This window comes from Sceloporus occidentalis, unplaced genomic scaffold (assembly GCF_023333645.1).
Source record: "Sceloporus occidentalis isolate IW3139 unplaced genomic scaffold, rSceOcc1.0.p SCAF_5, whole genome shotgun sequence".
Classification (NCBI taxonomy): domain Eukaryota; kingdom Metazoa; phylum Chordata; class Lepidosauria; order Squamata; family Phrynosomatidae; genus Sceloporus; species Sceloporus occidentalis.
This window is the reverse complement of record NW_028316985.1, coordinates 3,921,636-3,935,041: the sequence shown is the minus strand read 5'-3', so window position 1 is coordinate 3,935,041 and position 13,406 is coordinate 3,921,636. Positions and strand designations below refer to the sequence as shown.

The window sequence follows — 13,406 nt, the reverse complement described above, 5'->3', positions numbered from 1 at the left end:
GATCCAATCTAACTAGGGTCAGACCTGGTTAGTATTTGGATGGGAGACCACCAATGAATACCAGGTGCTGGAAGCTCTATTACAGATGAAGGAACTGGCAAAACCAACCTTGAGGATTCCTTGCCTAAGAAAACCCTATGAAATCCATGGGGCCACCATAAATCAATGGGTGACTTGAAGGCACACAGAGAGAGAGAGAGAGAGAGAGAGAGAGAGAGAGAGAGAGAGAGAGAGAGTTGGGACTAACCAACAATCTCCCAGCACTTATTTATTTGATTTTCAAAAACTTTTAAAATTACCATTGTTGAATCTCAACCTTTGTGATTGTTGTTACATGCCTTTAAGTTCACTCCAATTTATGGTCACTCTCTCATAGGATATTCTTTGCAGGGTTTCTTCAGGGGAGGTTTGCCATTTTCTCCTCCTGTAGCTGAGAAAGTGAAACTTGATCAATATCCCACACTGGGTTTCCATGGCTGGGTGGTGATTTGAACCCTGGTCTGCCAGAGACTTAGTCCAACACACAGACCTGAACACCACATTGGTGACTGTCTCATATGGTTTCTTTGGCAAGATTTGTTTGGAGGAGGGTTGTCACCATGGTCTACCTCTGAGGGTGAGAGAGTGTGACTTGCCCAAGGTCACCCCAAGGGTTTCCATGGCCGAATGAGGATTTTGGATCCTGGTCTCCAGGAATAGTTTAAGCATTGGACTGTGACTGGAGACCAAGGTTCTCATCCTTACTCAGCCATGGAAACTCATTGGATGACTTTGCGCAAGTTACACTCTCTCAGTCTCAGAAGGAGGCAAAGGCAAACATCCTTTGAATAAATCTTGCCAAGAACCCCCTGTGATAGGTAGCCTTAGGGTCATCATAAGTTGGAAACAACTTGAAAGCACACAACTATCCCAACACTCAAACCACTACACACTGGTTTTACCGGTAGCATCCCCAGTTTAAATCTATGCTGTGAACCTCCTGGGGTCCCTTGTTGGGAGGAAGGTGGGGTCTAAATTAAATAAATCAATAAGTCGGCCACATGTATAAGTCGAGCGCAGGTTTTGGAGCCAAAATTATGGAATTGTATATGACGCATGGATAAGTCGCGGGTAAAACTTAGGGACATGCAACAAAAGATGTAAAGGATGAAGCAAAGGAAAACAATGCCAAAGAACTTACAAAATTCCAGTAGGCATAACTATTTGTGCTCACCTTAAAGGCTGGATGGATGAGAGAGGAGAGGGAAGCCAGGATAGTTTATACTTTGCCTTTCACCAGGAGAAACTCTCTTTTTAAAATAAGAGTTAAAGTACAGTACAGTGGGCCAGGACCCCCTGTGGATACCAAAATCCACAGATGCTCAAGTCCTATTAAACACAGTTGCATAGTATAATAATGCCTCTTATATAAAATAGCAAAATCAAGGTTTCTTGTTTGGAATATATATTTTCAAGCCATGGATGCTTGAATCCATGTATAAAAATTCCATGGATACAGAGGTCTGACTGTATTTAACTTTGATCTGTGGATATGTCGACTCAGTTTTTGGGGGGTCAATTTTTTTACTCAAATTCCTAGACTTATACATGAGTATATGCAGTAGATTTATGCCCCAGAGCACCACGTGCATTAAGAGCGTGGTATAACAGCTAAAAAATAAGTGCATCCTTTACCTTCAGTGTGGCATCTTTTGGGCCTCTATTTGTCCATCATCACCCGAAGAAACTCCTGGTAGTTGACTTTCCCATCTCTGTCCAGATCGGCTTCTTTGATCATCTCATCCACTTCTTCATCTGTCAACTTCTCACCCAGGTTGGTCATGACATGCCGCAATTCCGCCACGCCGACGTACCCGTTCCCATTCTTGTCAAAGACTTGGAAGGCCTCTCGGATCTCCTCCTCAGTTTCAAAGTCTTTCTTCCTTGTAGCTACCAGGGAGAGGAAGTCTGGATAGTTGACGCGGCCGCTGCCGTTGGCATCCAGTTCAGCAATGATGTCCTGGAGCTCAGCTTCGGTGGGGTTGAGTCCGAGGGACCGCAGGACCGTTCCCACCTCCGATGTATCGATGGCCCCTTCTCCATTCCTGTCAAACAATGAGAAGGCCTCTTTGTATTCAGCGAGCTGTTGCTTGGTAAGATGGTGAGCCATGTCGCTGTCTCTGATCCCTCACAACGCCTTCACTTTTCTTTCCAAAAAGATCACACGCTCGTGATCCCTGCTGAAATGGGAAAATATGGCCTGTGAAGAGAAAGAAATGAGGAGGCCAACAAGTTCAGTCCACACCTTCTTTTATGGCCTGGATTTGGGAAAAACAGGATCATGCAACTGACACTCTTTTAGGGTTGATAGAGATAGAGGGTGCTCTGTGACCAGTTTTTGACATCTCTGCAACCTCAGAAATGGATGGCAAGTGAAACTAGAATCATAGAATTATGGGGTTAGACGGGATCCCAAGGGTCATCTAGTCCAACCCCAATCAGCCATGCAGGAAGGAGGTGATGGAAACTGTCATCATAGAATCAGAGTTGGAAGAGACCACAAGGGCCATCCAGTCCAACCCCATTCTGCCATGCATGAACTCTCAATCAAAGCATCCTCAACAGATGGCCATCCAGCCTCTGCTTAAACACTTCCAAGGAAGGAGGCGCCACTACACTCCGAGGAAGAAGTGTGTTCCACTGTTGAACAGTCCTTACTGTCAGGAAGTTCCTCCTAATGTTGAGGTGGACTCTATTTTCCTGGAGCTTGCATCCATTGCTCCATTGGGTCCTAGTCTCTGGAGCAGCAGAAAAGAAGCTTGCTTAATGTGACACCCTTTCAAATACAGGGCTATCATATCACCTCTTGACCATCTCTTTTCCAGCTCTCTCAGTCCTCATAATACATGGTTTCCAGACCTTTCACCATTTTGGTGGCCCTTCTTTAGACATGCTCCAGTTTCTCAACTTCTTTTTTAAATTGTGATGCCCAGAACTGGACACAATATTCCAGGTGGGGCCTGACCAAAGCAGAATAGAGTGGCACTATTACTTCCCTTGATCTAGATACGATACTCTTATTGATGCAGCCTAAAATTGCATTGGCCTTTTTAGCTGTTGCATCGCACTGTTGGCTCATATTCAACTTGTGGTCTACTTGGACTTCCAGATCCCTTTCACACGTACAAGTCTCCTTAAGCCAGGTGTCCCTCATCCTATATCTATGCATTTCATTTTTTCTACCTAACTGCAGTGTCTTACATGTTTCCAAAATGCTGTCCAAACAGGATGTTCCATTGAAGATAAGGCAACCAGAAAGATCTCTCCAAGGTTTCCAGTTTAGGGTTGTCCCAGGCTCTGAGATTTTGTGGGCAGGACCTGAGACTTAAAGACATCACCTGGTGAGGTCATTAAGTGCCATGCATTAAGTACTAACCACAGTTGCTTAGAGCTTCTCATTCTCACAAACATACAAACACACAAAGAGGGAGGGAAGGTGGGAGAGAGAATGTTTTCTGTTTGGAAATCAAGACAGAAATCTTAGCTTGGGGCTACTTCCAGATCAAGATGAATTTAAAGGACTGCTGCAGCTCACTTATTTAGGGAGATGGGATAAAGATAAATTTAATGTAGACTTTGTTGTCCTGTGTGCCTCTAAGTCATTTCCAATTTATGGCGACCCTAAGGCAAACCTATCATGGGCTTTTCTTGGCAATGTTTGTTCAGAGGTGGTTTGCCATTGCCTTCCCCTGAGGCTGAGAGAGTGTGACATGGCCAAGGTCATCCAGCGTGTTTCAAGCCAGAAATCGAACCCTAGTCTCCAGAGTCACAGTCCAACACTTAAACCACTATACATGCTGGCTCTCATTAAGGTCACTGGGTGATCTTGGGCAAGTCATACTCTCACAGCCTCAGAGAAAGGAAAAATCAATCGCTTTCTGAACAAATTCTGCCAAGAAAAGTCCATTATATAGGGTCACCTTAGGGTTACCATAGTTGGAAACAACTTAAAGGCATGCAACAACAACAAGAAAACTTGCTTCTAACTAGAAGGTGGATGCAAAGCAGAGTAGAGGTGAGCCCTGGCATCTCAATAACTTTGGAGGGAACAAGGAAGCTAATTAAGTAAATACATAGCTCCTCCTCCAAAGTCTTTGCAATCTGAAACAACAAAGCAATTAAGCCTTGCAAATTTTAGCAAGATGCTGTTAGCTGAGCTGAAGATTTTGCTCACAGCCCTTTTCTCTGGACTGTGAAACCAGGTTTCAATCCCTAGCTCAGCCATGGAAGCCCACTGGGTGACCTTGGGCAAGTCACACTCTCTCAGCCTCAGAGGATGGCAACGGCAACCCTCCTCTAAAGAAACATGCCAAGAAAACCCCGTGATAGGGTCTTCATAAGTTGGAAACGACTTGGAGGCCCACAACAACAAACAACAAAGAGCTGGGCTTCCCAAACAACAGAGAATTTGCACCTCATCCCCTACCTGGAGGAGACCTAGTAGACCTAGTAGATTCAGGGCCAGAGATCTGGCAACCCTACAAAAGTCTTTTTGTGATTAGAATGGAGCCCATTTGCTTCTTGTTCCATTTGCTGAGACTTCATGACAGCAAGAAACCATTGCAAAGATATTTCTTAAAACACACATATACACCAAGCCAAACAACAACCCAGTGCACCACGATCTCTTTTTTCTTCTCTGTATGTTCATCTGGCCGCTTTGGCCAGAAGCCCATCCGAAAGATCTCCGCACACATTACAGAGGGATAGGGTAACACATTCATTGCGGATGTCTGATGCTCTATGCCAGCCGCAATGGCGCCAGGTGCTTTTGAGCTGTTCCGATAGAGATCAAACCTTCCTCCATCTTGACCCTTTCTTGAAAACAGCCCACATTTGGAATGTGTGACCCATAGGAAGGAACATGAACTGTCTAACTGGGAAGAGTAGCGTTTGTTTTCACCGATATGGAAGACTGAAAGCGAGGGACCCCAATAAGATATTTGCCAGTATGAGTTTTGAGCATTGGATTAGGTCATATAAAACTCCTATTAAAAAAGGGAACCATCCCTTGGAGAAAGGCAAGAGCATAATCTGTCCTGGAAGCACTGACCCCCTTCTATTCTCTCATCCATTCAGCCTTTAGTGTGAGCACAAACAGTGATGCTTGCTGGAATTTTGTAAGTTCTTTGGCATTGTTTTCCTTTGCTTCATTCTTTAGATGCACTACAAGTTTTACCCTCAGTTTATCCATGGGTCAGATCAAAATCCATAATTTTGGCCTCAAACCCTGTCCTCAACTTATACATGAGGTCAACTTATAGTTGAGTATATACGGTATATCAGGGATGGGATTCATGCAAACTTCCCAATATTGCAGGAGTGCAACACCTATCATCACTTATCGTTGGTGGTATGGGTTATGACTAATAAGAACTGAAGTCCAAGAACGTAGGGAGATTTGTACCATTCCCACCCCTCGCTTATATACATTTGATTTAGTAAACACCAGAACGAGAAGACTCAAGTTACTACTCCCTAAGTCTGCCATGGAAAAAAATATATGAGGAAATATGGCCCTTGCTTCTGGTATAGTTTCTTGAAGTCAGGAACAGGGCTTAGAAGCATTGATTCCCAAACGTTGGGTCCTCCAGGTGTATTGGATGTCAGCTCCCAGAAACTCCAGCTAACTTGGCCAATAGTCAGGAATTGTGGGTGCTAAAATCCAAAACATCTGGAGGACCAAAGTCTGGGAATCGCTGAGTCCAGAAGAAACGCACCTACTTACTGACAATCTCCCAAAGCTTTGTTCTCCAACCATGGAAAGCAAAGCAAAGTAATGTGAAGTTGAAGGCTTTCGTGGCCGGCATCCATAGATTTTTGTGGGTTTTTCGGGCTATGTGGCCACGTTCTAGAAAAGTTTATTCCTGACGTTTTGCCAGTATCTGTGACTGGCATCTTCTGAGATGCCATCCACAGATGCAGGTCAAACATCAGGAATATACTCTTCTAGAACATGGCCACACAGCCTGAAAAACCCACAAAAATCTAAAGCAAAGTAAATTCCCAGCAACAAAATAGAAACACAGAACTGGAAGAGACCCCAAAGACCATCCAATTCAACCCCATTCTGCCATACAGGAAGACATAACCCTATCCAGCCTCTGTTTAAAACTCTCCAAAGAAGGAGGTTTCATCACACTTCAAGGCAGTGTTTTCCACTTTCTAATAGATCTTACCGTCAGCAAGTTCTTCCTAACGTTGAGGTGAATCTCTTCTCCTGTAGCTGGAGTCTATTGCGCCGTGTCCTAGTTTCCAGAGCCGCAGAAAACAAGCTTGCTCCATCCTCAATATGACATCCATTTAAATATTTAAACATAGCTATCATATCACTTCTTAACTTTCTCTTCCCCAGGCTAAACATAACCAGCTCCCTAGGTCACTCCTCACAGGGTTTGGTGCTTTGCAGGCCTTTCGCCATTTTGTCCACATCCCTCTTGAATTGTGCTACCCACAACTGGACATAGAATTGCAGGTGCTGACTGACCAAAGCAGAATAGAGGGGCACTGGTACTTCCCATGATCTAAAGACTACACTTTGTCTACACTACACCAAACTAGCTTTACTCCATCCTTCCACCTTCAAGGCTAGTTGTGTGATTCTGGGGTAAGGTTCCCAGATCTCAAGGTCTGGCCTTGCTTCTCTTGGTTTCAAGATAAAGGGGGGGGGGGGTTTCCAGGTAAAAGCACTGCCCTGGAAAGAAAAATTATCTTTGTATGGTGTAGAGGAAGGATGATGATGATGATGATGATGATGATGATGATGATGATGATGATGATGATTTCCCACAAGAGGTTTATTTTTTCCCCTATCTCCTTTCCCTTCACTAGCAGGCTAAAACGACCTTATTCAGGCAAGACCTTTGGGTGGAGTTGCGTTTTTATATCATCATCATCATCATCATCATCATCATCATCATCATCATCATCATCATCAATTTATATAGCGCCATCCATGTACGTGGCATTTTACAAACAGTTACAGAATAGAAAATTTATTACTATTCCAATTATTATATCTTGTATTTTGATACTGTCTTAATCTTCTGTTTTCAACTGAACTATCATTTAATCATGTGTGGGGTTTTTTGTTCAGGTTTTGTAGAAATAATGTTTTAACTGTACCCTGTTTTGTTTTGTTTTTAAATGCTGTAGGCCATCTTAGATCCTGTATGGAGAAAGGTAGGATATAAATCAAGAAAGAAAGAAAGAGTCCCTCTTCTTTCTGTGTGATTTCTGCCTCTGGTGCCAAAGTTTCTGTAATGTAATGTAATGTAATGTAAATAATAATAATAATAATAATAATAATAATAATGTCTAGGAAGACATCCACTTTGCTAATCTGGGACACATCGATATTCTTCTTTAAAAAGACAAACAGCCATTCTTGCTGATCCACTTCAATTTAAAACCCAGGCGGTTTTTCAGGGAGAGTAAGTTTTTGCAGGGAGTGTAATTTTGCAGAGTTGTGTAAGATGATTTTGACAAACTTCAAATCTTAATAGGCAGACTTTGTGAGCTGGATTTTTTTAATCTCCTCGTTTTTCTTCCTGCTTTTCTGTTGATTATTGTTGGCTTGAAACAGTTATGACCCAACTCCTTGGCAGTTGCCCAAGGAAAGAGAGACGGCGCATGAGACGGAGGAGGAAAGGCACATAGGAGACCAGCAAATGTCATTCGATAACCGTGAACTTTCTGTGCCGTCTTAGAGTGAAGAATAGATGGGCAGCACTAACTGTGCCAACTGCACCCGAGAAGCAGAGAGGAGCCAGGCGAAAGGAGACAAAAACAGTAGCAATCTGTAGCAGGTCTGGGAGCTGCCTTTTTAAATGTTTCACTTGCTAAATAATGAACCAGCTATTCAAAAAACAAGGCAGTTCGGCACCCAGTGCAAAAGTCAGCACAGGGAACATACAGGCAGGCCTGTTAACAAAATAGCTAATAAATAAACTTCTTGCCCAGTCATCAACCCCCTTTTCCTCCTCACCCTCTGTCTAGCTGGAAGTTTTTCAGCAACATCAGCGAGGTCATTTCTAGGGAGTGTGGAGTGCATTGGGTGACACCTCAGAGCAGTGATATAGACTTGAGTCAGTTGACTTGGATTTAAGTCGGACTCAGGTCACTTCAATGGCTTGACTTGGACTTGCCTTGGCAAAAATGACACACTGACTCAGCTTGGCTTAAGACTTGGATATTTTTAGTGACTGGCTTGCTGATGCCATTCACTTCGAGCAGCAGGCAAGAGCCACTCTCAAAGTGCGGACACATTTCTCAGAAGGGAACAGCAAATGCACTTGAGGCAGAAGCGATCCTTCTAAAGCCAAATTTTATGTAATGTCTATGGACACATGTGCTTTGTTAACTAAGGGGCATGGCATCCATACGACACACACCCCAACTCCACCCCCATGGCATTGTGAGGCTGCATGCTGCTCCACATGGTGCATGGCATTACAGCGCTCCTGTGAGGCTGTGTTTACACCATGCAGCGCCAAAGGAGCTTCTTATAGCCTCAGTGCCATGGCTATTGCATCATTTCCAGGGTGCAAAAAGGAGACGCTTTTTGTGGCTCCTTTTTGCACCCTGGAAAGGCCTAACTGGGGCCATGGCATGCAGATGCCATGGCCCTGTTCTGGGGAAGATGGAGGTGGCTGCAGGCTGCCCCTTCAGGGGCAATCTGCACAGCCCAGGCGGCTCCTTTTTGCACCCTGGAAAGGATGTGATAGCCATGGTGCTGTGGCTTTACAGCACTCCTTTGGCACTGTGGCATGTGATGCAGCACCAGAGGAGCGCCATGATGCCCCATGATGCCATGTGCTGTATAGAGCGACATGCAGCAGCACGCTGCCATGGGTGCAGAGTCGGGATGTGCATTGTATGGACACCTCTCCCTGATTCCTTAACGACTGGTCAGTGCAGCTCCTAAATTCCAAAACACACTGCAGAAACAACCCAGTTTGAGACCTCTTTAACTGCCCTGGCTCAGGGCTAAGGAATTGTAGTTTGTTGTGGCACCAAAGCTCTCTGAAAGAGAAGGCTCAGTGTCTCACAAAACTACAGTTTCCAGAATTCCCTAGCATTGAACCTTGGCAGTTAAAGCAGTCTCAGACTGGATCATTTCTGCAGTGTGTTTTGGACCTAAGGCTATAGGAGCTATAGTACGAATGTACCAGGGATGGGCCCAGAATGGAAAGGGCAAAGAGTGAGTGAAAGAGAGTAAATCTAAGGATTCACCAGTTTACCCCTTTTCTCTGGCAGCATGTTTGTTGTGACTGGCATTCTCATTAATTGGCAAAGGTGGCAAAATAAATCATAGGAAAGTCTGCCGAAAAATTGTACACAGCCCTGGCTCCGCATTTCACAGTTGTGATGATCCGGAAGATCTGGAGCAAAAGATAACCTTTAAAAAAATGTTTTAAGGCTGTTATAGAGCGTCTTCAGTGCTGAATGGGCCACACATGTTCCAGACTATTCACACCAGAACTGGGGACTGGTCCATGTGTCATCCGGACTCCATGCCAACAGGACGAAGAAGGGGAGGATGCTTTATTTGGCTCTGAGTGTGTTTCTGTTTAAATGCCTCCAAGGAGATTGTGATGGAGTCTCCCTCCTTGGAAGTCTTTAAACAGAGGCTGGATGGCCATCTGTTGGGGATGCTTTGATTGAGAGTTCCTGCATGGCAGAATGGGGTTGGACTGGATGGCCCTTTTTGGGGCCTCTTCCAACTCTATGATCCTATTATTCCACAGCTGAGCTCAAATCTGAGCCCTGGTCTCCCAAAGTCCTAGTTCAACATGCAAACCATTGCATCAGGGTTTCACAACCAGGGTTCCTTGGAGGTTGTGATGGCAAAACAAACAAACAAGCACATGGGGTTTTTCTGTAGATATAAAACATTTTATGCAGGGATTCCCTGAGACCTAGGAATTATTTCAAGGGTTCCTCCACGGTAAAAAGATTGAGAAAGGCTACATTTTACCACGCTGGCTCTCTTTTTTAACTTATCCTTTTAACAAGATAGTTTGCTTTTTTCAAAAACTTTTTATTATGATTCTAGTAGGGAAAGATCCTTTGTATCTATGCTGTGCATGTCCTTGGATCCCATGTTGGGAAAAAGGCAAGATAAAACTTGAAATAAACACATGCTCTGACATTGCTCTCCAAAAATGAAACCGCCACCCTGCAAAGATCAACAATGGAGGTTGCACTGCCATTTTCCCCTGTTGTCTGAAAGTCTGCTGCAGCAGCTGTAACCAACTAAGTTTCAATTGATTCTCCTTTTTGTTTTTATTTTTTTTACTAAAATGTTCCTGCGCCAGATGTTTTCCAACAGCACATCATGCGCAACGAGGCACGCAACCCAGACGCTGCTTTGAACAGAACGTGCTGCTGATCATAATTTGGGGCAGAAGGAATTGTTTCAAGAGCTCTCTGCTCAAAGGAACTTGCGGAGGGGGAGCGGGGGCAGATGAACCCTCCAAAACAGAACCTTCTGTGATCGTATTTCAGACTAAGAGAAAAGACTGGGTGGAAAATGGACAAGACTGGAGACTTGTTTCCCAGCATTCCACAGGACACAAGATCGGTAGGATGCTTCAAGTGCCACCATGCGCCTTGGAGACCTCTGGTTCATAGGGTCACCATAAGTCAAAGTCAACTTGACAGCGAATGGCAATGACAACCTCCCACCTGGAGGCATTGTTCAAATTTGGACACCCAGATGCCCCCCAAGTGAAATTTCTAAGGTAAGACAATAGTGTTGCAGGTTATTCTTCTTGTTTGTTGTTAACCGCCCTTGAGTCCACCTTGACCAAAGGTGCCCCTGTGGAGGAGACATCTCCAAGACCCCCCATCCTCCACAGCTCTGCTCAGGTCCTCCAGGTCCAAGTCCGTGGCCTCCTTGATCAAGTCTAGCCTGCGGTGGTCTTCTCCTACTGCCTTCAAGTCATTTCCAACTTATGGCAACCCTAAAGTGAACAGATTGAGGTTTTCTTGTCAAGGTTTGTTCAGAGGAGGTTTGCCATAGCTAATCAAACCTAAACTCTCCCTAGAAGCCAAGATGACTAAATGGAAACTGTTGTACTTTGGACAGGTCATGAGAAGACAAGTCTCGCTAGAAAAGACAGTAACCCAGAGGTCTGAAGATTTCTCTCACTCCACCATATAAGCCTTAGTCCCATTGGATCAGACATTGGATGGTAATTCAGCACTTTTGTAAATCTGATAGGTCTACTCTGTCTGGAACCCACAAACAGTATTCACGCTGTTCTTAGATCCCATCTCTATTGAACCAATAACTGCAGTGATGCTGAGAGAGGAATTCTTCTTTCCTTCCTGAGATCTTGGCTTGCTTTCTAGAAGTGAACTTCCTTTTGAAAAAGACTTCAAAGAGATAGCTGTGTTAGTTTGTAGAATCAGTATGTAGCGGGATCTTGTAGCACCTTTGAGACTCACTGAAAGAGGTTGGCAGCATGCGCTTTTGTAGACTTAGGTCTACTTCCTCAGATGAATTTGGTGGAGTGGAAAGCCAGGGATCGACCTATATACACATGCCCTTGGTGTGTGAGAATGTCAATTCAAAATCAAAATCAAAATCCACAAAAGGGCATATATAGATCTGACCCTGGCTTCCACTCCACCAAATGCTTCTGAGGAAGTAGACTTTACTTTAGGCAAGCTCATGCTGCCAACTTCTTTCTTTCAGTTAGTCTCAAAGGTGCTACAAGATCTTTTGACACACTTTTGAAAAGAGAGAGCATATTCAGAGAGTTTAAAGGGAAAGATCTAAAAACTTATTAGAAAAATAACAAGTCAGGTATCTTGAACTGTGTGTGTTTCCAGCTTCCCCCCCCTCCCCATCTTATGCCATATTTTTTGTTGTTGAGTGTCTTCAAGTTGTTTCCAACTGACGGCGACCCTATCATGGGGTTTACTTGGCAGGATTTGTTCAGAGGAGGTTTGCATGGTCTTTCCCTGAGGCTGAGAATGTGTGACTTGCCCAAGTGGGTTTCATGGTCGAGCTGGACCTGAACCCTGGTCGCCAAAGTCATAGCCCACCACTCAAACCACTAGGCTGCACTGGTTCTCTCATGGCATAATACTATTAATATAAAAACACATAAGAGAATCCACTAGCATCTTTGAGACTAACTGGGAAGAAAAAAATTATAGCATAAACTTCCATGGACACAGCCCACTTCATTGAGAGGAGCAACTATGGACAGATGTGTATGTGTGAGAGAGAAGTAATGGGTGGTGGCACCAGTTTAAGGATGGCTGTTAAGACTAAAGGACACAGGTGGGAGACAAGTTTTGCATACAAGCCCTGATCAGCAGCTAAACATGTGTAGAGAGAGAGGAAAGGCTCTATCTAGCACATCGATCTGGGTGCAAGACCAGTGAAATGTTCTTCAAAACAGAGAGAATTCTTTTACAAGCATAATTCAGTCAACTAAGCCTCTGACAAGAAAAAGCTCCTTTTTTTAAAGGTCTTTTTCATAACTGCCCAGCCCTTTCCTTCTTGTCCTCTGTCAAGCTGGATCTTTTAGAGGATGGAGAGCAAAGAAACAGATTTTCAGTGTCAGGTTGCAGCAGTAAACAATGCAATAAAGCTTGAGTTGGGGGGAAATGCAATTCTGCTGTGGCTGAGCCTTCTGTAGCTGTGTGCGCCTGTCCACAACAGGCAAAACAAACAGCAGCTGCCCCAGAATCCCTTTCTGAACATGGCTCAGAGCGAAAGGGGAGAGCAAATAGATCTGCCTCTCCACTTCCACCCAGAATTTAAAAACAAAACAAAACAGCACAGACCTGCAAGTTTGGTCACCTAAATGGAAATCTTAAGAAAAATGGAAGCTGGTGAAAGAAAGAAATCATCCCTGGATGCTGGATTTTGGAAGAAGCATTGAAGTGCTGTCTAGAAAGTTCAAAAACGTTTTTGAGTGACTTGCATAAGGCTTACCTGACCATTCGCATGTGCACACTACTAAGTCTTGAATTACACTGGGGTCTCCACATTCGCTTGGACTAAGGGCAGGAAGAACCACAAATAACCGCCCCCCCCTTTTTTTTTAACCTGAGAGAACACCTCTAGGAAGTTCTAGGTCCTCCAGCACAGCTCTATGGTCCACAGCAACCAGACGTTGACCACAAAACCGTGCTGGAGGATCTACAAATGCCTAGAGAAACATTTTGTCTAGGAACCTCTAGGTCCTCCAATGTGACTCTATGGTCATCTTCTAGCATTTGCATTGGAAGACCTAGAAATTCCTAGAGATCTGTAAATAATCAAATATGTAAAAGTGGTCGACTAAATGTTTTGCTGACATAGGCTAAACTTTTTTTTGTGGCATAGGACCAGTCTCCCTATT

General features: G+C 44.2%; 1 protein-coding gene across 1 annotated transcript; it reads right to left on the bottom strand.

Annotated features, from left to right (window-relative positions):
* Window positions 1-1,699: 1,699 nt before the first annotated feature.
* On the bottom strand, window positions 1,700-2,149 carry LOC149311589 (neo-calmodulin-like). The gene has a single exon (XM_089526651.1). The coding sequence runs from the start codon at window positions 2,147-2,149 to the stop codon at window positions 1,700-1,702; it is 450 nt and encodes a 149-aa protein (XP_089382777.1).
* Between the last annotated feature and the right edge of the window lie 11,257 nt (window positions 2,150-13,406).